Source organism: Pristiophorus japonicus, chromosome 13, assembly GCF_044704955.1.
Source record: "Pristiophorus japonicus isolate sPriJap1 chromosome 13, sPriJap1.hap1, whole genome shotgun sequence".
Taxonomy (NCBI): domain Eukaryota; kingdom Metazoa; phylum Chordata; class Chondrichthyes; family Pristiophoridae; genus Pristiophorus; species Pristiophorus japonicus.
Window position 1 is genome coordinate 162866239 of NC_091989.1, and position 26711 is coordinate 162892949.

The 26711-nt window shown below is 47.6% G+C and overlaps 1 protein-coding gene across 1 annotated transcript in view; it reads left to right on the top strand.

The window, feature by feature from the left end:
• The window catches only part of pkd1l2a (polycystic kidney disease 1 like 2a), a 215554-nt gene that overhangs the window by 118009 nt on the left and 70834 nt on the right, over nucleotides 1-26711 (top strand). Inside the window, exons 23-26 of the mRNA XM_070896864.1 lie at nucleotides 540-768; nucleotides 2894-3087; nucleotides 5330-5560; nucleotides 11656-11757. Of these exons, the coding sequence (XP_070752965.1) occupies nucleotides 540-768; nucleotides 2894-3087; nucleotides 5330-5560; nucleotides 11656-11757 (756 nt within the window). The remainder of the gene's footprint in view (nucleotides 1-539; nucleotides 769-2893; nucleotides 3088-5329; nucleotides 5561-11655; nucleotides 11758-26711) is intronic.

The window sequence follows — 26711 nt, forward strand, 5'->3', positions numbered from 1 at the left end:
CGAGCGAGCGCAGCGCAAACTGTCAGCACCTGCACTGAAGTTCACGGCAGGCAGTGACGGCACGGCGCTCGGGCGGGAGATGCTTAGTGCCCAGTCAGCACCTTTCTGGGGCACTAACGGGTGAAGCTAATCAAACAAATTTCTAGCCCTATAATATTTCCAAAAATATAATAAATGTAGATTACTGTGGTGTGTCACTCAGTCCAATTCTATCTACTTGTATTTAGAATTCCAATTCCATAAGGGGAGTCCTGGTAATATTAGAGTGAGATCGGAGAGTATTTCTTAAACCATCAGAAATAAAGTAGATTATTTATTTGAAGTTTTGAACATCGCATAGTTTATTATTGAGTGATTTTTAAGTTCCTTAAAACAAGTAACCGCAAAGGAACAAATGGAGACAAGTACAAAAGAAGAATTTGAGGTTGCAGAATCAAACTCTACCCGGAGGCTCTAAAATAAATTGAGAATAAGATGGACTATTAAATTTTGGGACTGCATTTATTTTTGAATTGTGAAATAGCTTGTTTCTGTCACAGATAATACTTCCTCGGTCTAATATGACCTATGAGAATCGGACTGAATTCAGGCTGGTAAAGAATCTTACTACCATTCAAGTGAATGTGACCTCAGACAGCGGCAGTCTTCTGTTGCATGTGGAACCTGAGCAAAGCATTACCCTGCTTCTGTACTTGAACTATGCAGATGCAGCCAATGAGACCAGCTTTCTAGTTTCCACAGAGCTGCCTAACATGAAGTACACTGGAGGTGAGAGCAAGGGAAACAAATGTATTGTTGAAAAAATCTTTAACGAAGCAATCGTTTAAAAGGACATATTCAGGAACGCAAAACTTAGACATAACCCCGTAACCTGTCCCAAGAACTCAATTCTCTTGAAATAAAATATCGAAACTACTGAAACATTTGGGAATTGGAAACTAAGGGCCAAAATTTGCCCAGGAGTTGCTCCATTTTTTTTTGGAGCAACTTGATTTTTCTCGAGTATCTTAAAAATCCCCATTCTGCACATTCAATTTGCTACAGTGTGAGTGAGTTAGTTAGGATATTTTTTAGTTTCGTTTTTTTTTAAAAGGGGGCGTTACCAGCCACCAACGCCTGTTTTGGTCATTTAAGCCAGTTTGGAGAGCTAATAGTTGCTCCAAACTAACTTAGGCCAGCGTATGTGGCCACTTGTGGCCGCACAGAAAACCCCTGTGGAGAGTTAAGAAATCAGCGCAGGTATGTCCTTAATGATTTGACTAAAGAATGTGAATACGATCAAATGTGAATACAGGGCATATGACAAACTTCGCAAAGTTAATTTACTGTACAACAGAAACATTCATGAAAGCTTAAACTTCAAAAATAAAAGAAGTAAAGAGACAAAACATATTTACATAATTTTTTCAAGATATCCAAATAAAAACAGTTATCACCCCCCCATCAAAACTCACCCCCCCCCATCAAAACACTCTCCCCCCGCCATATCAAGACTCTTCCACCCACATCAAAACACTCCTCCTCCCCCCATCAAAACTCCCCCCCCATATCAAAACTCCGCCCCCATCAAGACTTCCTCCCCCCATCAAAAAACTCTTTCCCCCCCGATCAAAACTCTTCCCCCCCCCCGCCCCGCTCCCCATCAAAACTCTCCGTCTCCCCCCCCCCCCACCCCCCAATAAAAACTCTCCTCACTAAACAAAGCACAGCCATCAATAAATAAAAAATAAAACTCAAGTCCTACCTCGGCCCGGGAGGCCACTCGGCCGGGGATAGGTGCGGGACTCTCTCTATGGCGTGCAGCAGCCCGGCAGGCATCGTGGCACCACTCGGCCTGGGATAGGGATGGGACATCGGGTCCCACGCTGCAGAGGAGCTACTGCGCATGCGCAAAACCTCCAGTGCGCATGCGTTGAACTGCCGGCACTCTTTTGAGCGCAGGGCCCTAGCTCCGCCCCCAAATTGAATTGCCACATCGCGCCAAGCCATGGGAGAGGCCACAGAGCGGCCAGAATGCAGGGACAACTTTTTGGTGCCGTTTTTATCCTAGGGAGTCGGTGCACCTTGGGTGAGTGCGCCAAAAATCGGCAGGGGCCAAATTTGAGCCCTAAGGCTCAGATACCCGATTACTGTATTAGTGTCTAGAATACTACATTTAGAATAAATTGTGCAAAAAGGCAAGTCAATGTGATGTTTATAATTTATCAGATTCAGAAAGCACAGCCACAGGAGAACAGTCAGTTGAAAAATTATTTTCTCCTTCAAAGTACTTTCTAGTATTTATAAGATTAAAAGGGATCACCAGTATTCAGTATTTCAAGTTTTGGCTAAACCTAGCCAAAATGGTCAACACTGAAAATGTAGCTTAACTTAGATTAAAAAATATAACACATAGAATTTTAACTTATTCAGTCACCTTGAAGCACTGGCCTTGGTTATAGGCCTTTATTCAGGCCAGTTTTTTCAGGGCTGTGTCAGTTTTTTTAATGCTTTTTTCAGCTTTTCCACGTGTTGTAGGTTGACATGTAAGCCTCACTAACAGCACACCAAAGAGCATTTGCATGTTTTATAATTTGCTGGCTTAAAACTAAACTAGTTCAATTCAAACTGGGTTGGGTTTGATACTGTAGCGTTAACATCCCTAGCTGTGTTTCTGTTGGGGAGTTATGATTATCATGTACAGATTTAATTTACTCGTTTATTTCACTTCTTTGTTGTATTCATTTACAACTACTTACACCTTTATCTTGTGCGCTTAAAGAAAAAAAAGTTAAAGTCTGTCCAAACTCAAACATATTCAACAGGAATTTTATTCAAATTTAAACACAGATTGTTGATGAAAGTTGCACTGTCCTTTAATGTGTTTATATTCTTCTCCATCGTTCCCAATAAGCTGCAAGATATACCTGGCTTATTTCTCCCACTGAGCTAATGTACGGAGTAGGAACATACTATTTGGCTGTGAAGCCTGCCCTAGACCGAAACTTTTCACAACTGACTAACATGACTGTGGCCTTCACGTCCTTTGTATCCCAATGTGTATACTGGGATGAAGTGAACAGCAACTGGAGTTCATCTGGATGTCGTGTGAGTACCCTTACTTTGTATTGTAGCTGTTCTGTAACTTGTTGCCCAAATTACATTGTGAAAGAAAGTGCCCTGTGAGTGATGAAATATCATATGTTGAATATAACAGCATAGTAAGCTAACTCAAGATCTACTGACACACTGCAACAATAGATTTGTGTGATTTTACATGCCATCATTTCACATCAATGGCTGTTAAAAACATTATAGTTGAATCAAGTGCTAACCACAATCTTAGCCAAATCATATTCTTTAGCCCACAGCTTAAAACACTGCTTTGTGTAACGTCAATCACAGCTTTATGATTGACCAAATACACCAATGGAACAGGGAGTGCTTTTCTGAGGAGTTGAGGCCTTGCAGAGGAGGTAAATGTAGATGGCGCTGCTTAACTAGTTTATAGTGCCAACATCCTTCTCTCAGTAATATTGAACGAACCTTCATGAAAATAGCAGTTCCTGTGAAACTAAGGTAATGGTGCTATTTATCATATTCAACAGATTTATTTAACGGGTTGGTGGCGTAGAGTGCCAGGATTGTCAGGTCTCCATCTTATTACTTTTGTGAGCATCACTGGCAATGGAGTTATAAGAACACAATGTCTGGCATGACAAAACATCATTTAGCCTCTCGTGCCTGTTCCATCCAGCATGATTATTCTATCATAGAATTCCTTCACCCACCTCAACCCCCTTCCAGACCACCTGACATTCCTTTACTTTAAGGAACATAACACTCCTTCTCGTAGGAACACAGGAGTAGGCCGTTAAGCCCCTTGAGCTTGTTCCACAACTCAATTAGATCATGGCTAATCTCTCTTTTAACTCCATCTACCTGCCTTGGTTCAGTAACCCTTAATACCCTTGCCTAACTAAAATCTATCACCCTATCATCCTACCTCCCCTGAAAAAAAATCAAGCAATGCTTTTTAAGGGCCCAATTTTGGCCATGACTTGCATCAATTGTTTTGGAGTAAGTTGTTTTTTCTGGTGTAAGTTAGAAAATGCCATTTTCCCCCCCAAAATTTGTTCCAGAGTAAGTCAGTTAGGTACGATTTTTATTAGGTAAGTTTTTATTTCAAAAGGGGGCATTCCCAGACACTTACGTCAGTTTTGGCCATTTATGCCACTTTGGCCAGCAAAAAAGTACTCCAGATCCACTTAGATCAGCGTATGTGGCCAGCTCTGAAAAACCTTGCGGGCAGTTAAGAAAAAGCAGCGCACATTCAACAGACATTAGGGCAGGGATAGGGGAGGGAAGGGAACTGGAGAGGGCCTCAACATACAAGCAGCAAACATTAAGGAAAAGCTCAAACTAATAAAATACAATAAAAAAATAAGTAAACCCTACCTTATCTTTAAAGTCTGCCTGGGAAAGGCAGCTGGCCGGCCTGCTGTGTGTGAGGCCATTCGGCCTGGGATAGGGGAGGGAAGACTCACCGGAGAAGTTGCAGTTGTTGGATCTGCGTGTTTAATCTGGGGGGGGGTGGGGGGGGGGCGTTGGGGGGAGAGCCCGCTGAGCCACCCGAGAAGGTCTGCCTGGGAAAGGCAGCGGGCCGGCCTGTGTGTGAGGCCATTCTGCCTGGGATAGGGGTGGGAGGTTGCAGCTGCTGGAGCCAAGTTTTCTTTCTATCTTTGTCTACTGCGCATGCGCGCACGTCAAGGCCGGCACCACTGCGCATGCGCGAAGGTGCTGGCAGTGTTTTCGGCACGGGCGTTTGGCTCCGCCCCCCACTTCAACATCGACACCATGCCAGGACTGTGGGGACTGCACGCGGCAGCCAGGATGGGGCGGGATTTGCCGCCGCCGTTTCCAGCGTGCAAAGTCGGCGTGTTTGAGATCAGTGCGTCGACAAAACTTGTTGGGGAAAATCTAGCCCAATATCACTATCATCTTCAACCTCTCTTCTCAACAAATATTGATCCAGCTGTTATATTCTCTTGCATCCAGATGATTTGAGCATTATTAATGTATAATAATTAGCCTGTATAATAATTTAGCTTAAAGATGTTTCCAAATGTAAGAACGAGGTTAAAATTAATGAAGATCAGTAACAAAATAATTATAAATCAAATTTTAACAACCATTTGTTGGAGTGTTTTTAGAAACGTATCCATTACTTGAATTCACTTGCACTCACTTCCTTCTACAGTAGGTTTAAGGAATTTCTCTACGCAATACTCAGTAGAAGAATGCATGTTTGTGAGTGCATATTTGTAGCTTTTCCTGTTCTGTGTTTTAGGTGGGCCCTTTAACAACTACCACCAGTACTCAGTGCCTGTGCAACCACCTCACCTTCTTCAGCAGCTCCTTCTTTGTCATGCCCAATACAGTAGATGTCAGCAAGACAGCAGAACTCTTTGCCACGTTTGCGGATAACCCAGTGGTTGTTACAACTGTTGCTTGTATTTTTGGGCTCTATATTCTTGCTGTTGTTTGGACAAGAAGAAAAGATAAGCAAGATATGACTAAGGTGAGTTGTAATCCAGTCAATTAGTTTCTAAGGGCCCAAATTTGGCCCTCCGGTTTTTTCGGCGGACCTCCGAGCCACCCGACAACATTTTACCTCACAAGCAGCGCCCCAAAAAATACTTGCGATCATGGCCAATTCTCGGTCCGTCTGTGGAGCTGGAGGGGTGCAGAACAAAGAGAAGGGGGCAGAGCTAGGTCCCAGCGCTGAAAACAGTGCTGGACCTCTGCAGATGTGCGCTAGAGTCTGCGCGTATGTGCAGTAGCTCCTGGCAGGCCGTTTCTGCAAACGCGCGCTGCAGGCTGTGTGGGAGGGGCCGAATTGCTACCAGTGCCACGTGCTAATCAGAGTAGAGGGAGCAGGATAGTTAGAATAAATACGTAGCTTGAGCAATGGTGCAAGAGGGAGGGATTCAAATTCCTGGGACATTGGAACCAGTTCTGGGGAAGTGGGACCTGTACAAAAGGGACGGTCTGCACTTGGGCAGGACTGGAACTGATGTCCTAGGGGTAACATTTGCTAATGCAGTTCAGGAGTGTTGAAACTTATATGGCAGGGGGATGGGAACCTATGCAGCGAGATAGGGTGAAGTAATATGGAGTCAGACACAGATGGTAGAAAGGTAAAAAGCAATAGTGGAAGGCCGAGTAAACAAAAGCAAGAAACAAAAAGGGCCACACTACATCATAATTCTAAAAGGACAAAGGGTGTTAAAAAAACAAGCCTGAAGGCTTTGTGTCTTAATGCAAGGAGTATCCATAATAAGGTGGATGAATTAACTGTGCAAATAGATGTTAACAAATATGATGTGATTGGGATTACAGAGACGTGGCTCCAGGATGATCAGGGCTGGGAACTCAACATCCATGGATAGTCAATATTCAGGAAGGATAGAATAAAAGGAAAAGGAGGTGGGGTAGCATTGCTAGTTAAAGAGGAGATTAATGCAATAGTTAGGAAGGACATTAGCTTGGATGATGTGGAATCTATATGGGTAGAGCTGCAGAACACCAAAGAGCAAAAAACGTTAGTGGGAGTTATGTACAGACCTCCAAACAGTAGTAGTGATGTTGGGGAGGGCATCAAACAGGAAATTAGGGATGCATGCAATAAAGGTGCAGCAGTTATAATGGGTGACTTTAATATGCACATAGATTGGGCTAACCAAACTGGAAGCAATACGGTGGAGGAGGATTTCCTGGAGTGCATAAGGGATGGTTTTCTAGACCAATATGTCGAGGAACCAACTAGGGGGGAGGCCATCTTAGACTGGGTGTTGTGTAATGAGAGAGGATTAAGTAGCAATCTCATTGTGCGAGGCCCCTTGGGTAAGAGTGACCATAATATGGTGGAATTCTACATTAGGAAGGAGAATAAAACAGTTAATTCAGAGACCATGGTCTAGAACTTAAAAAAGGGTAACTTTGAAGGTATGTGGCATGACTTGGCTAGGATAGATTGGCGAATGATACTTAAGGGGTTGACTGTGGATGGGCAATGGCAGACATTTAAAGATCACATGAATGAATTACAACAATTGTACATCCCTGTCTGGCATAAAAATAAAAAAGGGAAGGTGGCTCAACCGTGGCTATCAAGGGAAATCAGGGATAGTATTAAAGCCAAGGAAGTGGCATACAAATTGGCCAGAAATAGCAGTGAACCTGGAGACTGGGAGAAATTTAGAACTCAGCAGAGGAGGACAAAGGGTTTGATTAGGGCAGGGAAAATAGAGTACGAGAGGAAGCTTGCAGGGAACATTAAGACGGACTGCAAAAGTTTCTATAGATATGTAAAGAGAAAAAGGTTAGTAAAGACAAACGTAGGTCCCCTGCAGTCAGAATCAGGAGAAGTCATAACGGGGAACAAAGAAATGGCAGACCAATTGAACAAGTACTTTGGTTCAGTATTCACTAAGGAGGACACAAACAACCTTCCGGATATAAAAGGGGTCAGAGGGTGTAGTAAGAAGGAGGAACTGAGGGAAATCCTTATTAGTCGAGAAATTGTGTTGGGGAAATTGATGGGATTGAAGGCCGATAAATCCCCAGGGCCTGATGGACTGCATCCCAGAGTACTTAAGGAGGTGGCCTTGGAAATAGCGGATGTATTGACAGTCATTTTCCAACATTCCATAGACTCTGGATCAGTTCCTATGGAGTGGAGGGTAGCCAATGTAACCCCACTTTTTAAAAAAGGAGGGAGAGAGAAAACAGGGAATTATAGACCGGTCAGCCTGACATCGGTAGTGGGTACAATGATGGAATCAATTATTAAGGATGTCATAGCAGCGCATTTGGAAAGAGGTGACATGATAGGTCCAAGTCAGCATGGATTTGTGAAAGGGAAATCATGCTTGACAAATCTTCTGGAATTTTTTGAGGATGTTTCCAGTAGAGTGGACAAGGGAGAACCAGTTGATGTGGTGTATTTGGACTTTCAGAAGGCTTTCGACAAGGTCCCACACAAGAGATTAATGTGCAAAGTTAAAGCACATGGGATTGGGGGTAGTGTGCTGATATGGATTGAGAACTGGTTGGCAGACAGGAAGCAAAGAGTAGGAGTAAATGGGGACTTTTCAGAATGGCAGGCAGTGACTAGTGGGGTACCGCAATGTTCGATGCTGGGGCCCCAGCTGTTTACATTGTACATTAATGATTTAGACGAGGGGATTGAATGTAGTATCTCCAAATTTGCGGATGACACTAAGTTGGGTGGCAGAGTGAGCTGCGAGGAGGATGCTATGAGGCTGCAGAGTGACTTGGATAGGTTAGGTGAATGGGCAAATGCATGGCAGATGAAGTATAATGTGGATAAATGTGAGGTTATCCACTTTGGTGGTAAAAGCAGAGAGACAGACTATTATCTGAATGGTGACAGATTAGGAAAAGGGGAGGTGCAACGAGACCTGGGTGTCATGGTACATCAGTCATTGAAGGTTGGCATGCAGGTACAGCAGGCGGTTAAGAAAGCAAATGACATTTTGGCCTTCATAGCGAGGGGATTTGAGTGCAGGTGCAGGGAGATGTTACTACAGTTGTACAGGGCCTTGGTGAGGCCACACCTGGAGTATTGTGTACAGTTTTGGTCTCCTAACTTGAGGAAGGACATTCTTGCTATTGAGGGAGTGCAGCGAAGGTTCACCAGACTGATTCCCGGGATGGCGGGACTGACATATCAAGAAAGACTGGATCAACTGGGCTTGTATTCACTGGAGTTCAGAATAATGAGAGGGGATCTCATAGAAACGTTTAAAATTCTTATGGGTTTAGACAGGTTAGACGCAGGAAGAATGTTCCCAATGTTGGGGAAGTCCAGAACCAGGGGTCACAGTCTAAGGATAAGGGGTAAGCCATTTTGGATCGAGACGAGGAGAAACTTCTTCACCCAGAGAGTGGTGAACCTGTGGAATTCTCTACCACAGAAAGTTGTTGAGGCCAATTCACTAAATATATTCAAAAAGGAGTTAGATGAAGTCCTTACTACTCGGGGGATCAAGGTGTATGGCGAGAAAGTAGGAATGGGTTACTGAAGTTGCATGTTCAGCCATGAACTCATTGAATGGCGGTGCAGGCTAGAAGGGCCGAATGCCCCACTCCTGCACCTATTTTCTATGTTTCTATGGGCCCAAGTTTCGGCCTCAGTTGCTCCTGATTTTTTGGAGCAACTGGTGTAGAACGGAGTATCTTAGAAATTCAAATTCTCGGCATTTAGTTTGCTCCAGTTCTAGTCAGTTAGAACAGTTTCACTTTGGAACTGAATTTTTTTTCAAAAGGGGGCATGTCCGGCCACTTACGCCTGTTTTCAAAGTTTCGGCAGTGAAAACTTACTCCAAACTAACTTAGAATGGAGTAAGTGAAGATTTTTGTACGCTCGAAAAAACCTTGTCTACACTTAGAAAATCAGACGTAGGTTACAAATTAGGCGTCGGGAACGAGGTGGGGAGGGAGGGAGGGGAAGGGAAGTCATTAAATTCTGCAATCAATCCTTAGTTATACTTATACAAATATTATACAAATAAATCCAACCTGAATAAAAATTTATAAGCAAAGAAAAGATTAAATAAACCATGTTCCTACCTGTGTGAAAGTGCTTCAGGCAGGTCTTCCATGTTGGAGACAGGCAGGGGTGTGGCGTCAGTGTCTCGATGGCAGCCCCAACAGCGGCAGCAAGCAGCCTTCGAGCTGAGCTGCTGTGCTACAGGCAGGCCTTCATTCTGTTAGTGGCTGGCCAGCAGCCGAAGGATCAACACCGGAGGCACGCAGCTTTTCAAGGGGGTTGAGGCCATTCAGCCATGGGATAGGAGCGGCATCAGTGGCTGGCCGGCAGCCGAGTCCTTTTAAAAATGGCCAAGTGCCAATGTTTGTTTGACACTGCGCGTGCGCGCATGCTCCAACGCGCACGTGCAGGGTTGCCGGCACCACGTTGGCTCATTTAAATTGGACCCGCCCCCCACTACTTACAGAATCAGCGCGAGTGTTTGGCTCCGCCCCCCGCTGTGAAGAGCGCGCCGCACCAAGCTGAGATCGAGCTCCGAGGAGCCGGAGAATATTAAAGTTTTTTTCTAGCGCACTTTTAGGCGCATAGAACAGGCGTCCAGCTCGGAGGTGCGCCGTTTTCAGCGCGGGCCGAAACTTGGGGCCAAAGTTTCTATGTCCCTAGCCCTGGCCGAATGGGCTCCCTCATCGGCGGCCCACTGCATTCCCTAAGGTAGGACTTCTATTTTTTATTTGTTATTTACTGATTGATTTTGGTGCTTTAGGTGCAGGGTTCCTTCTATTTTTTTATTTTTTATTTATTGATTGCTTATTACTTTGGTCTTGGTGATTTAGATGCAGGGTTCCTTCTATTTTATTTGTTAATTAATTGCTTATTACTTTTAGTGCTTTGTTTGGTGCTTGGTTGTGCTTTAAATGTAGTTACTTGTGCCGATTCCTTAACTGTAAGTAAAGTCTTTCTATGCGGACAAAAGTGGACACATACGCTGCCCTAAGTTAGTTTAGTACAACTTTTTTCTGGTCAAATTGGCATAAATGGTCTAAGTGGCTAGGAACGCCCCCTTTTGAAAAAAAAACTACCTAACAAAAAACCTAAGTAACTCACTTACACTGGCGTAAATTAAATGGCCAAATTTACAACTAAAAAGATACACCAGAAAAATCAAGTTACACCAAAAAAAACGGTGCAAATCATGGGGTAATTTAGGCCCTAAATCTCCAATTCCAATCTCTCATCTCTCATGCATTGCAGTTTGTCCCTAGGTGTCCCTGTTGGAAAGAATGGTGAGGCTAGAAATTCAGGTCGCACTGGGCTGGGGGAGCAATGAAGCCTGAAGATTGAGGACAATAGAGAATAATGAGACAGCAGCCATAGCAGGCTGGCAGAGAGAACTGAGGTCACAGCTACATTGGGCCAGGAGAGAAAGCTGGTGCCTGAGAGCTAGGAATAACTGTCACGCGGCAGCCTAAGATGTACTTTGTGATTGTGATTAATTATATTTTGTAGGCTGTGAGTGGTTCTGGAATGTGATTGGTTGGTTTTCTGCATTGTGTTTGGTTGTCTTTTGCGATTGGTGAATTACCCAAGGCAGAAAATAAGCAATGAGATAGCAGGAAAAAACTATAGCGACTACTGACATGCAACTTATATAGAGAGGATAGTTTAAAAATACAACTGTCCTTACTTGGGAGTTGAATTAGCGACCTCTGAAGAAACTGGGGGCCCTTGTATCTTCTGTTCCAAACAATTTTTTTTCAGCAGAGATCAAGCCTGGTATAATAAGGTTTGTGCATCATAATAGTCTTACTTTTACTCCTTGCCTTTTCACTTTCCCATGCTCCTGTCAATCAACAAAGCTAGAATCAGCAGAAAAGAGTGAGGGTACGCAGTCAATGGAAAACTTATCTTAGAAATAGATGGCATAAGGAACACAATGGTACAAGGCTTGGGAAGAGCTAATACATTCTCATTGTCAAAATGTTATGACTTTCAATGTGGCTTTCTTAAAGAAATAACTTCGCTATACTTTAAAGGGAACGATATTTACAGCACTGTCTTATTTATTTAATTCTTTTTCTCTTTTAACTCTTTTTAAAAAGGTGAAAATAACACTTCTTGCTGATAATGACCCATTTGCCCAGTACCGCTATTTGGTGACAATTTTCACAGGACATCGTAGAGGAGCAGCTACCAGTTCTAAGGTTTGTGACCATTTAAAGTTCTGTGTAATTTTCCACTGCAGATTGTAATTTGGGATGTAGAATGGGAAGCACAGACATTGCTTTTGTCCTTTACACGATAAACCTGCAGAACTTGGTGGCCTTACCGTCCACTGCCGTCAGCTGCCGCCGAGTTTTTTGGGCGGTCTCCCCCCGGTGCCATTTTCCACTGGGTCTCCCGCCGGCGGGAGGGGAGGACTGCTGGGAATCACCCGCTGACGGCTGTGACCGCGCAAGGCGCGTAAGTGTCCTCCCGCCCGCCGAGCCGGCAGATTCCTCTGGGCAGGTGTCGGTGGACACAAGGGGAAGGACCGCTGCATGGAGGCCAGTCTAACCCCAATGGTAAGTATGAAGAGCTGGAAAAAAAGGTTAGCAAACTTATTTTTTTCTTTTGCAGCGATTTATCTGGATGGGGTCCCCTGAATGTTTTCATAGAAACATAGAAACATAGATATTTACAGCGCAGAAGGAGGCCATCGTGGCTGCACCGGCCGACAATCAGCTGCACGGCCCTTGGTCAGCAGCCCTAAAGGTTACATATAAACCTATGAACAATGATGGAAAGGCAAAGAGCACCCAGCCAACCAGTCCGCCTCACACAACTGCGACACCCAATATACTGAAACATTCTACACTCCACCCCATCTGGAGCCATGTGATCTCCTGGGAGAGGCAAAAACCAGATAAAAACCCAGGCCAATTTAGGGAGAATAAATCTGGGAAAATTCCTCTCCGACTCATCCAGGCGATTGAAACTAGTCCAGGAGATCACCCTGGCCGTATTCTATTCCCAGCAGTACTTACCATTATATCTGTGCCGTCCAACAAAAGGTCATCCAGTCTAATCCCAATTACCAACTCTAGGTCCGTAATGGTAATTGGCAGTGCCACAATTAAAGTGTCGAATGACGGTGCGGTTCATGAGTTACCGCTATGGATTGTCCCAGGCAATGGCCCAATGCTGTTCGGCAGGAACTGGCTTGAAAAAATCAGATGCGATTGGAATGACATCAAGGCATTGTCGTCGGAGAAAGATACATGTGCCCAAGTACTGAGCAAGTTCCCATCGCTTTCAAACCAGGCATCGGCAACTTTACGGGAGCCAAGGTGCAGATCCACGTGGACTTGGATGCAAGACCCGTCTATCATAAAGCTCAGGCAGTTCTGTATATGATGAGCGAGAAGGTCAAAATTGAATTGGACAGACTCCAGCATGAAGGGATCGTATCACCGTTGAATTTAATGCATGGGCCAGCCCCATTGTTCCTGTGCTGAAAAGTGATGGCACAGTCAGAATCTGTGGAGATTGCAAGGCTGCGATCAACAGGGTTTCGAAACAGGATCAGTACCCGTTACCGAAGGTTGATGACTTGTTTGCAACACTAGCCGGGGGGAAGTCGTTCACCTAACTGGACTTGACGTCAGCCTACATGACACAGGAGCTGATCGAGACGTCGAAGAAACTTACGTGCATTAGCACGATAAAGGACTGTTTATTTATCACAGGTGCCCTTTTGGAATTCGCTCGGCTGCAGCAATATTTCAGAGGAACATGGAGAGTCTACTGAAGTCCGTTCCCAGAACCGTCGTGTTCCAAAATGACATCCTGATCACAGGTCGTGACTCCGAGGAACATCTGAACAACCTGGAAGAGGTTCTACATCATCTGGACAAAGTGGGACTCAGACTGAAACGCTCAAAGTGCGTCTTCATGGCACCAGAGGTCGAATTCCTGGGGAGGAAAATTGCTGCTGGTGGCATCAGGCCCACGGACGCGAAAACCAAGGCCATCAAGTATGCACCCAAGCCCCAGAATGTGACGGAGCTACGTTCGTTCCTGGGTCTACTCAACTACTTCGGTAACTTCCTACCTAAATTGAGCACCTTATTAGAACCATTGTACATGCTGCTAAGAAAAGGTGACAACTGGGTGTGGGGTGCGTCTCAAGAGAGAGCTTTTGAGAAAGCCACTAATCTGCTTTGCTCTAACAAGCTGCTGGTACATTATGACCCATGTAAACTTTAGTATTGGTCTGTGATGCTTCCTCATATGGAATTAGTTGCGTATTCCAACAAGCTAATGAGTCGGGTAAACTTCAACCAGTCGCATATGCTTCAAAAAATTTGTCCAAAGCGGAAAGAGCCTACAGCATGGCAGAGAAAGAAGCACTAGCCTGTGTGTATGGGGTTAAAAAGATGCATCTGTACCTGTTTGGTCTTCGGTTTGAACTGGAGACAGGTCACAAGCCGCTCATTTCACTGTTTTCTGAAAACAAAGGTATCAATACTAATGCTTCATCCTGCATCCAGACTTACATTACATTATCCGCTTATAATTATGTCATTCGCCATAGACCTGGCTCTGAGAATTGTGCCGCTGCTTTGAGCCGTCTGCTGTTGCCCACACCGAAGGTGGAAACGCCACAAGCGGCGGACCGATTGTTAGTTATGGATGTTTTTGAGAGTGAAGGAACCCCTGTCACGGCTCAACAAGTTAAGACCTGGACCAGCCAGGATCCGATTTTATCGGTGGTGAAGAGTTGCATCCTCAAAGGTGATTGGTCTGCCATACCCAAGCAAATGTGCGAGGAGACCAAACCTTACATTCGTTGCAAAGACGAACTGTCTATTCAGTCGGATTGTATACTGTGGGGAAATCGTGTTGTTATGCCCAAGAAAGGGAGAGAGAAATTTGTACGTGAGCTACATAGCACACATCCTGGCATTGTAATGATGAAAGCCATCGGCAGGTCTCATGTATGGTGGCCGGGAATTGACTCTGAGCTGGAATCATGTGTGCATCAGTGCAACACTTACATGCAGCTCAGCAAAGCACCAGCGGAATCATCGCTGAGTCTGTGGTCATGGCCGTCCAAACCATGATCCAGGATCCACATAGACTTTGCAGGTCCCTTCCTGGGGAAAATGTTTTTAGTTGTCGTGGATGCATATTCGAAGCGGATAGAGTGTATAATAATGTCATCCAGCACATCCACAGCTACCATTGAGAATTTCAGTGTCATGTTCGCGACACATGGTCTGCCTGACATCGTTGTTAGCGACAACGGATCGTGCTTCACCAGTCAGGTGTTTCACGGGTTCATGAAACTCAATGGTATCAAACATGTAAGGTCAGCACCATTCAAACCTGCATCCAATGGGCAAGCAGAACGTGCTGTCCAAATCATAAAACAGAGTATGAAGCGAGTAACCCAAGGGTCACTGCAGACCCGTCTATCATGCATACTGCTTGTTACAGGACAAGACCACACATGCTTACTGAGGTCTCGCCTGCTGAACTAATGATGAAGAGAGATCTTAAAACCAAGCTATCTCTTGTACACCCTGACTTGAATAATCATGTTGAATATAGAAGACAAAGTCAGCAAGGGTATCACGATCACGCAGCTGTGTCACGCGATATTTCTGTAAATGATCCTGTATATGTTCTGAATTATGGTCAGGGGCCCAAGTGGATTGCTGGTACTGTCATGGCCAAGGAGGGCAACAGAGTATTTATTGTCAAGCTCAAAAATTGGCAAACATGCAGGAAACATATGGATCAGACAAAGCTGCGGCACACAGACAAACCGGAACAGTCGGAGGAAGAGACAATTGACGACCAACCAACCTACCACCAATCATCAGAGGACTCAGTGGTCATCAGTGAATCGGGACTTTCAATCACTGACATGTTCAATGAAAATGGACTTTCAATCCCTTACATGCCCATTGCCACTCCCACCAGGTCAGCCACCCAGCCACCAGTCACAACATACTCTGAACACTCACCCAGGGCTGGAGTTGAACTGAGACAGTCAACCCGGGAGGGTAAAACACCGGACCGTCTCAATTTGTAAAAGACGGTTAATATCTCAGAGGGGGGTATTGTCATGTATGTACTTTCGGGGTCATTAGCCACTACATGGCGTCACTGTTGGAAGCCATTGGGCTGCATGCACGTGTGTGCAGCCCAAGTATAAAAGACCAGCCATTTTGTATATTAGTCACTTTGGGCCTTAATGAAGCAGAGCCAAGGTCATACCTCTTGGAGTTAAACAGTACTCAGTCTAACAGTTATTGCATGCACAACATATAAATAAATTGATCAAGAATGAATTGCCCAGTACAGGTATAGGGGCTGAAATTCACCGTCCCCGAAGGGAAGGCTATCGCGGGGTTTGGGCAACCAATCGAAAAAATCGATCGGCTGCCATGGTCGGGTGATTTTCCCTCCCCGAGCCATACTCAGCTCAGGGGGGATTTCAGTGGTGCTCACTTCTGCTGGAAACGGCGCGGTGAAGCCGCTGTAAAGGTAACTTTCCAGCGGTGAGCTCTGCAGCGTGCGGGCCGCTGAAAAGTGACAAGAACAGGGATCTTCAGCTGCAAAAAGATAAGACATTTCCTGGCAGTGCCCCCGCGAGATTATCGATGTGGTGCTCGAACACAACTGCTGGAGTGTTGCCGCGATCAGGGCCCTTTGGTAGGGAAATAGTTTTATTAATTTTAGTGTTTTTATTTCAGATTCCAGCATCCGCTGTATTTATCTTTTCATATAGTTTTATTAATTGTTATGGCTCCATTCTCAGAGATTTGCACATACCACTGTACTTTTGTACAACTTTCAGGTCTGGCTCTTTAGTGGAGTCCTGTGGGCTGCTCACTCCACTATGGAACCCCAAGACAGCACCAGAGCATGCATACAATGACGCTCATTGTGCCACCAGGTGCATCATCGAGCAGTGCATAGGCATCCTTAAGCAGAGGTTCCGGTGCCTGGACCTCTCAAGTGGCACCTTGTAGTACTCTCCTCAATGGGTCTCCATCATCGTCGTGGTCTGCTGCATGCTGCATAACCTGGCCATCATGAGGGTTCAGCCGCTGGAGGTCAAGCCAGCAGTACCACCTGAGGAGGAGGGAGGAGGATCCCCATCGTCCCACAGCTAGGAGGCGTCGACCCATCACCACCCTAGAAGGGCCGGGTGCAGACTGGCCAGCACCCTCCTGGGAGGGTGCGTCCTCACATATATGGAGGTGCCTAAAACCTCCCATGCAATCTCCCTCCATGCGTTATATACTGGCAGTCTACCAGGTCTCCCCACGTCAGGAAACAATATTCTTCTTCTGCCCTCCACACTGTCCATCAGTGTCTCCAGCTCCATATCACTGAACCTGTTGGCCCTCCTTGCACCTCTTACACCAGCCATCCTTCCAAACTCCTTACCCCTCAGGGCCTTGCTGCAAATCCTGGCCCGAGCAGCTGGCTGATTAGAAACCCTTACCTACATGCTGAATTTCTCAGTGGTGATAACGCTCAAATTAAGAGAGCCACACCGCTGAAAAACCCATTTTGGAAGGGTTCATTAGCGCTGGAACCCATTTGTTCACTTTTGGAGCTGAATATGGGGTGGCCCAGCCACGAAAAAATTTCAGCGCTAATGGCCTCAAAAAGGTCAGGGGAGCACCAGCTTTCCAGTAGTATTGAATTTCGGACCCATAGTCTTTTCTGTATGGTTGATTTATTGGGCCCAAGTTTCAGTTGAGGATTAGAACGGCGCACCTCTTAGAGATCCGCCGGTTTCCTGGAATAAAAAGCGCGCCTGTTTCCTACCTTGCTATTCTCAACTTTCATGAGGCCTCCTGTGGCCTTGGCACAGCGTAACAGCAACAGTGGGGGGCGGAGCTACAGCCCTGCGCCTAAAAGACTGCCGGCAGCTGCGCGCATGCGCAGTGAAGTCTGCGCACATGCGCAGTAGCTCCTGGCCCCCAGATTCTATGTGTGTGTGTGCTGCCGGCTGTGTGGGAGGGGCCTGATGCACGCCGCCCCTAGCCCTGGCCGAATGGGCTCCTGGAGCGGGTGACCAACTATGCGGAGGAGAAGGAGATCCTGAGCTCGGACCTGGAGACGGCAAACAAGAAAGGGAGAAGGAGCTGGCAAAAGTGACCATCAAGAAGGAAGATGTCGATTGCTCTCACTGACTGAGGCCATCGAGTGTTCCTTGGGACTGTCTCGGAGATGTTCGGAGGGGCGGGTAGCAGAAAGCAAAGCGATTGGAGGAAAGACATGAGTAGGATGGGACTTGGGCAGGCTGTTTATCGTTCCCCAATCCCCCCACTCCTCCTCCCCCCGCTCCTCCCCTCCCGGCCGCGCTCACGACCCTATCCCTGGCCGAGTGGCCTGCCGCTGCCTGCTGCCTGCGTGTATGGGCTGCGTGAGTGCTGCTGGAGGGCTCCCGGTATTCTCGAATGGGTAGGTGAGGTAGGAACTTTTAATTTCTTGTTTATTGATTTATTGATAATTTTTTTAATTTTTTATTTTTTATTTATTGACTGATTTATTGATTGATTGATTGATTTATTATTTATTATTGATGATGGTTCTTTATTTTTAAAAGTGAAGGTGTTTAGTGCTCTCTCTTCCCTCCCCCTCGCCCCCCCCATCTCTGGCTAGCTGCGCTGATTTCTTAACTCTACACAAGGTTTTTCATGGCGTACAAAAGTGGACACTTACTCCGTTCTAAGTTAGTTTGGAGTAAGTTTTCGCAGTCTAAACTTGCAAAACAGGTGTAAGTGGCTGGACATGCCCCCTTTTGAAAAAAAAGCGGAACTAAAACGAAACTAAACTACTCACTGAAACTGGAGCAAACTAAATGTGGAGAATTGCAATTTCTAGGATACTCCAAAAAAAAAACTAGCTTCTCCAAAAAAAGGGAGCAAATCTGATATGTATGCAACCCTATGGAACCAATGTCATACCGTCATCAGAGGGCGTACCTGTTGAAGTCCCAAGGGATCCCAGCATCCCTTGGGAGTACTGTATGTAAGCAGGCCTCCAATGCTGTACCAACACTCTGGAGTTGGAATAAAGGGCCCAAGTTCGGGCCGCGCCTAGAATGGCGCAGCCCTGACCTGGAAGCCTGTTTTTCGCGCCACAAAGTGCGCCTAAAAAAAACTTCCAGATTCTCCGGCTCCCTGCTGGTCCTCTGGCCCTCGGCGCGGCGCAGCACAAGCTGCAGGGGGCGGAGCCAGGTCCCTGCGCTGAAAACAGTGCCGGGACCTCTGCACATGCGCGCTACAGTGGGCGCGCATGTGCAGTAGCTCCAGGCGCCTGAAGCTGTGTGGGAGGGCCCGAAGCACGCAGCCCCTAGCCCTGGTCGAATGGCCTCACTGGGGCTGCGTGCATAAGCCTGCCTCTCACGCCCAGCTCCTGCTTCCTCTGGACCGGACCCGATCCGACTTGACTCCCACTCTCACCCCTCCGACCCGACCTCCGCTTCCCCCGCTTCCGACCTCTGCCCCCCCCCTCCGTTCCCGACTGCTCCCCCCCTTCCCAACCGACCTCCGCTCCCGACCAACCTCCGCCCCCCCCCCAACCGGCCTCCGCTCCCGACCGACCTCCGCCCCCCCCAACCGGCCTCCGCTCCCGACCGACCTCCACCCCCCCCCCAACTGACCTCCGCTCCCGACCGACCTCCGCCCCCCCCCAACTGACCTTCGCTCCTGACCGACCTCCGCCCCCCCCCCTGACCGACCTCCGCCCCCCCCCCCCCAACCGACCTCCGCTCCCGACCGATCTCCGCCCCCCCCCGACCGATCTCCCCCCCCCCCACCGATCGACCGACCTCCCTCCTCTCCGCCCCGATCCGCGCTCCCGACCCCCCCCGGACCCCGGACCCGACGCCACCTACCTGTCAATCCGGTAAGTCTAAGCTCGAAGTCTTGGGCCCGGCCGGGCCCGGCCTGTTCAGCCTCCCTCTTCTTTCTTTCTCTCTCTCTCTCTCTCTCTCCCTTCTCTCTCTCTCTCTCTCTCTCTCTCTTCCCCCCTTCTCTCCCCCCTTCCCCACCCTCCCTTCTCCCCTCCCTCCTTCCCTTCCCTCCCTCCCTTCTCTCACCACCCCTCCCCTCCCTCCCTTCTCTCACCCCCCCTCCTCCCTTCTCTCCCCCCCTCCCCTCCCTCCTCCTACCTCTCCTCCCTCCCTCCTTTCTCACCCCCCTCCCTTCTCAACCCCCCTCCCCTCCCTCCCTTCTCACCCCCCCCTCCCTTCTCACCCCCCTCCCCCCCACCCCTTCTCCCCCACTACACCACCTCTCCCCCACTCCTCCTCCCCCACCCCTCCACCCCCCCTTCCCCATCCTCCCCCTCCCCTCCACCCCTCGCTGTCAGAAACACAGACACTGACAGACAGAGAGTGAGAGATACACACAGACAGACAGAGAGATAGAGACACATTGGGGGGGCATCCCAGCACGCTGTTGGAGGGCTCCCGGTGCTGCAGTCGGTAAGTAGAAAATGTTTTATTTATTGATTTTTTTTTAAAAACAATTATTTCTCATTAATTTTTTTGATTGATTTATTTCTTGATTTATTGATGTTTTTATCATTTATTATTGATGATGGCTCTTTATTTGTAAAACTGAAGTGTTTAATGTTTGTAAACTTCCCTTTAAACCCCCCTCCCCCCATTTCCTACGCCTGATTTGTAACCTATACCTGATTTTCTAAAGTGTAGACAAGGTTTTTTCGAGCGTACAAAAATCTTCACTTACTCCATTCTAAGTTAGTTTGGAGTAAGTTTTCACTGCCGAAACTTTGAAAACAGGCGTAAGTGGCCGGACACGCCCCCTTTTGAAAAAGAAATTCGGTTCCAAAGTGAAACTGTTCTAACTGACTAGAACTGGAGCAAACTAAATGCCGAGAATTTGAATTTCTAAGACACTCCGTTCTACACCAGTTGCTCCAAAAAATCAGGAGCAACTGAGGCCGAAACTTGGGCCCAAAGAAACTAAGGTCACACTTACTCACATCTACAGTACTCAGTCACGTTACTTTATTATAACAACTGGCAACGAGATAACAAGCCATCACGCGAAAATGCAGAGAACTGTTGGTATTCTGGAGAAATTCTCAGAAGGGGATGATTGAGAGGCCTTTGTGGAGCAACTCGACCAATACTTCGTGGCCAACGAGCTGGAAGGGGATGAAAACGCTGCCAAATGAAGGGTGATCCTCCTCACCGTCTGTGGGGCAACAACCTATGGCCTCATGAAGAATCTTCTTGCTCCGGTGAAACCAACAACCAAATCGTATGAAGAAATGTGTACGCTGGTCTGGGAGCACCTAAATCCGAAGGAGAACGTTCTGATTTCAACATGTCAACGGTCTGAAGGCCAGGAAGTGGCGAGCTATGTCGCCAAACTAAAGCGCCATGTAGGACATTGCGAAATCAATGAATTCCTGGAGCAAATGCTAAGAGACTTTTTTGTGCTTGGTTATCCTTCGCAAACTATTGACTGTTGAAACACCGAACCTGAGCAAAGCCATAACAATTTATGTCCACCAGCGATAACACCAAACAAATTTCGCAGCATAAAGAGGTTTCAGCAAGTACTGTACACAAAGTAACGTCGTTTTCAGGCAGGAATGCATATGGCAGAATGTACACGCCTGCAGCTGCACGACCTCAGATGACTCAGAGTCCGCCATCAAACGTTATTGCAAGGCAGTTAACACCTTGTTGGTGCTGCGGAGGTGATCATCGAGCCCATCAATGCTGCTTCAAACACTGTGTGCAAAGGCTGTGGAACAATAGGACCTCCAGCGAATGTGCAGACGAGCTGCAAACCCTGCAAACCACCACGTTGCAGAGGAAGACCGATCCATGGCGGATCAAACTGAACTGGAGACTCGAACCGATGAGGCAGAAGTGTACGGGGTACACACATTCACCATGAAATGTCCACCGATCATGTTAAAAGTCGAACTGGATGGAATTCCAGTCTCCATGGGACTGGACACGGGTGTGAGTCAGTCTATCATGAGCAAAAAGGCCTTTGATAGGTTGTGGTGCACCAAGGCACTCAAGCCCAAGCTTAACCCCATTCATACCAAGCTAAGAACTTACACTAAAGAGCTGATCCCTGTAATTGGCAGCGCAGCAGTAAAAGTCTCCTATGATGGAGCAGTGCACGAACTCCCACTATGGATTGTACCTGGAGATGGCCCCACACTGTTTGGCAGAAGCTGGCTGGGGAAAATCCGCTGGAACTGGGACGACATCCAAGCGCTCTCGTCCATTGATGATGTCTCATGTGCCCAGGTTCTGAGCAAGTTTCCATCGTTGTTTGAGCCAGGCATCGGAAGTTTCTCGGGGGTGAAGGTGCAGATCCATTTGGTTCCCGGTACACGACCCATCCACCACAAGGCACAGGCGATGCCATATATGATGCAAGAGAAAGTGGAGGTCGAGCTGGACAGGCTGCAGCGAGAAGGCATCATCGCGCCGGTGGAGTTCAATGAGTGGGCCAGTCCGATTGTTCCGGTTCTCAAAGGCAATGGCATGGTCAGAATTTGTGGGGACTATAAAGTAACGATTAACTGTTTTTCGCTGCAGGACCAGTACCCGCTACCCAAAGCAGACAACCTATTTGTGACGCTGTCAGGAGGAAAGATGTTCACTAAGTTGGACCTGACCTCGGCCTACATGATGCAGGAGCTGGCGGAATCTTCGAAAGGCCTCACCTGCATCAACACGCACAAGGGTCTGTTCATCTACAATAGATGCCCGTTTGGGATTCGATCAGCCGCAGATATTTTTCAAAGGAACATGGAGAGTCTGCTAAAGTCGGTTCCGCACACTGTGGTTTTCCAGGACGACATATTGATCACAGGTTGGGACACCATCGAACACTTGCAGAACCTGGAAGAGGTTCTAAGTCGGCTAGATCGTGTGGGACTCGGGTTGAAATGCTCGAAGTGTGTTTTCCTGGCGCCAGCAGTCAAGTTCTTAGGGAGAAGAATCGTGGCAGATGGCATCAGACCCACCGATGCCAAGACGGAGGCCATCAAGAACACGTCGAGCTCACAGAACGTGACGGAGCTGCGGTCGTTCCTGGGACTCCTCAATTATTTTGGTAATTTCTTACCCAGGTTAAGCACCTTGCTAGAATTCCTACATGTGTTGCTACACAAGGGAGATGACTGGGTATGGGGAAAATCATAAGAGGCTGCTTTTGAGAAAGCCAGAAATCTGTTATGTTCCAACAAACTGCTTGTTCTGTATAACCCATGTAAACGTTTAGTGCTAGTTTGCGATACGTCTTCGTATGGGGTCGGGTGTGTGTTACAGCAAGCAAACGAATTGGGAACATTGCAACCGGTCGCCTATGCGTCCAGGAGTTTGTCAGAAGCCGAAAGGGCCTACAGCATGATTGAAAAAGAAGCTCTGGCATGCGTTTACGGGGTGAAAAATTTGCACCAGTATATGTTTGGTCTTAAGTTTGAGTTAGAAACTGACCATAAGCCGCTCATATCGCTATTCTCAGAGAGCAAAGGTATTAATACCAATGCCTCTGCTCGCATCCAAAGATGGGCGCTCATGCTGTCTGCACATAACTATGTAATCCGCCACAGACTAGGCACAGAGACTGGTGCTCTCAGTCGGCTACCATTGCCCACCACCAGGGTGGAAATGGCACAGCCTGCAGACTTGCTCTTAGCGATGGATCCATTAGAAAACGAAAAGTCACCTGTTATGGCTCCTCCAGATCAAGACCTGGACCAGCCAGGATCCTTTACTGTCCCTTGTAAAAAAACTGTGTCCTCCATGGGAGCTGGTCCAGTGTCCCGGCGGAGATACATGAAGAGATCAAGCCGTTCCAGCGGCGCAAAGACGAAATGTCCATACAGGCGGACTGTCTTTTGTGGGGCAATCGCCTGGTTTTGCCTAAGAAAGGCAGGGAAATGTTCATACGCAACCTTCACAGTATCCACCCAGGCATAGTAATGATGAAAGCTATAGCCAGATCCCATGTGTGGTGGCCCGGCATCGACTCAGATTTGGAGTCTTGCGTGCGCCAATGCAACACTTGCTCTCAACTGAGCAATGCATCCAAGGAGGCACCGCTAAGTTTGTGGTCATGGCCCTCCAAACCTTGGTCTAGAATCCAGGTTGACTTTGCTGCCCCGTTTCTAGGCAAAATGTTTTTGGTTGTTGTGGATGCTTAATCAAAATAGATTGATTGTGTAATAATGTCTGTAAGCACGTCCACTGCCACCATCGAAAGCCTACGAGCCATGTTCGTCACGCACGGCCTGCCTGATGTCCTTGTCAGCGACAATGGGCCGTGCTTCACCAGTGCTGAATTCAAGGAATTCATGACCCGCAATGGGATCAAGCACATCACATCTGCCCCTTTCAAGCCTACATCCAATGGCCAGGCAGAACAGGCAGTCCAAACCATCAAGCAAAGCTTGAAACGTGTCTCGGAAGGCTCCCTGCAGAACCGCCTGTCCCGAGTCCTGCTCAGCTACCGCACCAGACCCCACTCACTCACCAGTGTTCTCCCAGCCGAGCTGCTCATGAAAAGGGCACTCAAAACAAGGTTCTCTGTTGTCCACCCCAATCTCCATGACCATGTCGAGTATAGGCGGCATCAACAAAGCATGTACCATGATCGCGCAAACTTGTCACGCGATATTGAAGTCAATGACCCTGTATTTGTACTCACCTATGGACATGGTCCCAAATGGCTTGCTAGCACCATCATAGCCAAAGAAGGGAGTAGGGTGTTTCAGGTCAAACTCGCAAATGGACTAACTTGCAGAAAGCATTTGGACCAAACCAAACTGCGATTCACAGACAGCCATGAGCAACCTGAAGAGGACACCACCAACTTCGACCCTTCGACACACACACAAGTGACATTCGACATCACAGTTGACCACGAAGCTGAATTCACCATCCCCAGCAGCCCAGCAAGGCCAGTTGCACAGCAGCCCAGCGAAGAAACAACCAACTCACCTACACCTGCATTTGTACCGAGACGATCGACAAGCGAGCGAAAAGCCCCAGATCGTCTCACCCTGTAAATAAGTGTACTATTGACTTTGCGAGGGAGTGATGTTATGTATGCAACCCTATGTAACCAGTATCATACCGCCACCAGAGGGCGTACCTGTTGGAGTTCCAAGGGATCCCAGCATCCCCTGGGAGCACTGTATATAAGCAGGCCTCCCATGCTGTACCAACACTCTGGAATAAAGGAATTAAGGTCATACTTACTCACGTCTATAGTACTCAGTTACATTACTTTATTATGAACATAACAAAATCCAGTTGAAACTTGGGCTCATAGTCCCAAAACTAAAGTTAAGGAAGGTGCCAGCTTATGTAGCTGGAGAGCACAGGTTTGCAGAAAGGTTCCTGAAATTCCTCTGTTATTTTAACTATTCTTAGCAGACAAAATTTGGGGACTTTGCGCCTCCTGTTAGTGTCCGTGGGTGGGCACGCTAACGCGGTGCAAAAACTGTTTTCTCCTAGCTGCGGCGAGAACAGCTAAATTGGGCGGGGGCTTTGCAGCGGCGCTAACAGGTAGTGCCCCGCTCGGCTGCGCCTGGTGATGATGACATCATCGCCGTGTGCAGCGCCCGGTTACCACCCCGGAAGCTAAATTCGAGGTTCAGTTGGACGTCGGCTGGAGGAACGCTATTTAAAAGTGCCAACCTTGGGAAAAAATTGTCGGCCATTACATGTTTGCAACGTACTTCCGCGTAGGCAGGCAGGCTATTTGACGGATTTAAGTGATTTTCAGTTGAAGGAGTGTTCTGGCTGTTAAACATTCCTGACTTTCATTGAGGGCAGATTTGAAACAACAACATTTATATCATTTCAAGGTGGCTGTGTTGACACTCGACTTCCTGCTCCAGCGTCACTGACGGGGGTAACTTAGGCAAAGAGAAAGGCAGGGAGAAAGGTAGAGAGAAAGGCAGGGAGAAAGACAGCAAAATGTGGCCAGAGGGAGACAGCTCAACAGGGCTGTCAACAGGAGACTTTACTCTCCCAGGGTATTCCAGCAGCAGTTCTCCTATATCAATTTCACTGAGGAACAGTGTGTTCGAAGAATGTACTTCAGCAAGGACGTGATCACAGAGCTGTGCCAACTGCTGCAACCAGACCTGGAGCCTCAGACCAGGGTGAGGATGGCTCTCTCAGTGGCAGTCAAGGTCACCATCGCGCTCAATTTCTACCCCAGCAGATCCTTCCAGTGTGCAACAGCAGACATCTCCAACATCTCCCAGTTGCCATCCTTTGAATACATTTCCTTCCCCATGACCAGAGTTAACAGCTGGAGCATGCATGTGGCTTTGCCAGGATAGCGGGCTTCCCCATGGTGCAGGGCACCATTGACTGCACCCACGTCGCTTTGCGGGCACCGCATCACAATCCTGAGGTATTCCGTAACCGCAAAGGCTTCCACTCACTGAATGTGCAGTTGGTCTGTGACCACACACGCCGAATCCTCACCGTCAATGCCCACTATCCTGGCAGCAGCCATGATGCCTTCATCCTGCACCAGACCGGTGTGCCAGACCTGTTCCAGCCACCACACCAAGCTCGCAGCTGACTGCTCAAAGATAAGGACTATCTGCTCTCCACCTGGCTCATGACTCCCTGCTGCAACCCCAACACTCCTGCCCAGTACTCATACAATGAGTGCCATGCCACCATCAGGAACATCATTGAGCAGATCATCGGCGTGTTTAAGCAATGGTTCCGCTGCCTTGGCTGCTCGGGAGGAGACCTCCAGTACTCGGCTGAGCAGGTGTCCCTTTTTGTCGTCGTCTGCTGCATGCTGTGCAATGTGGCCATCATGAGGGCCCAGCCATTGCCACTAGGCATAGCTCCACCACCTGAGGACGAGGAGGAGCAGCACCAGCAGCGACGGAGGAGGCAGCCACTCAATCGCGATTCTGCAAGGATGGTCTGCAACCGTCTCATCAGAGTTCGGTTCCAGTGAATTGCAGCCCACTTCCCGGTTCCTCTGCACGTCCCCATCATCACCTCCATTTCCCCTTCCATACCACAGTCCCAAAACTGAGACACTACCAAAGATACAACATTCCAATTGAAATTTATCTCATAACATTTAGCAGTATC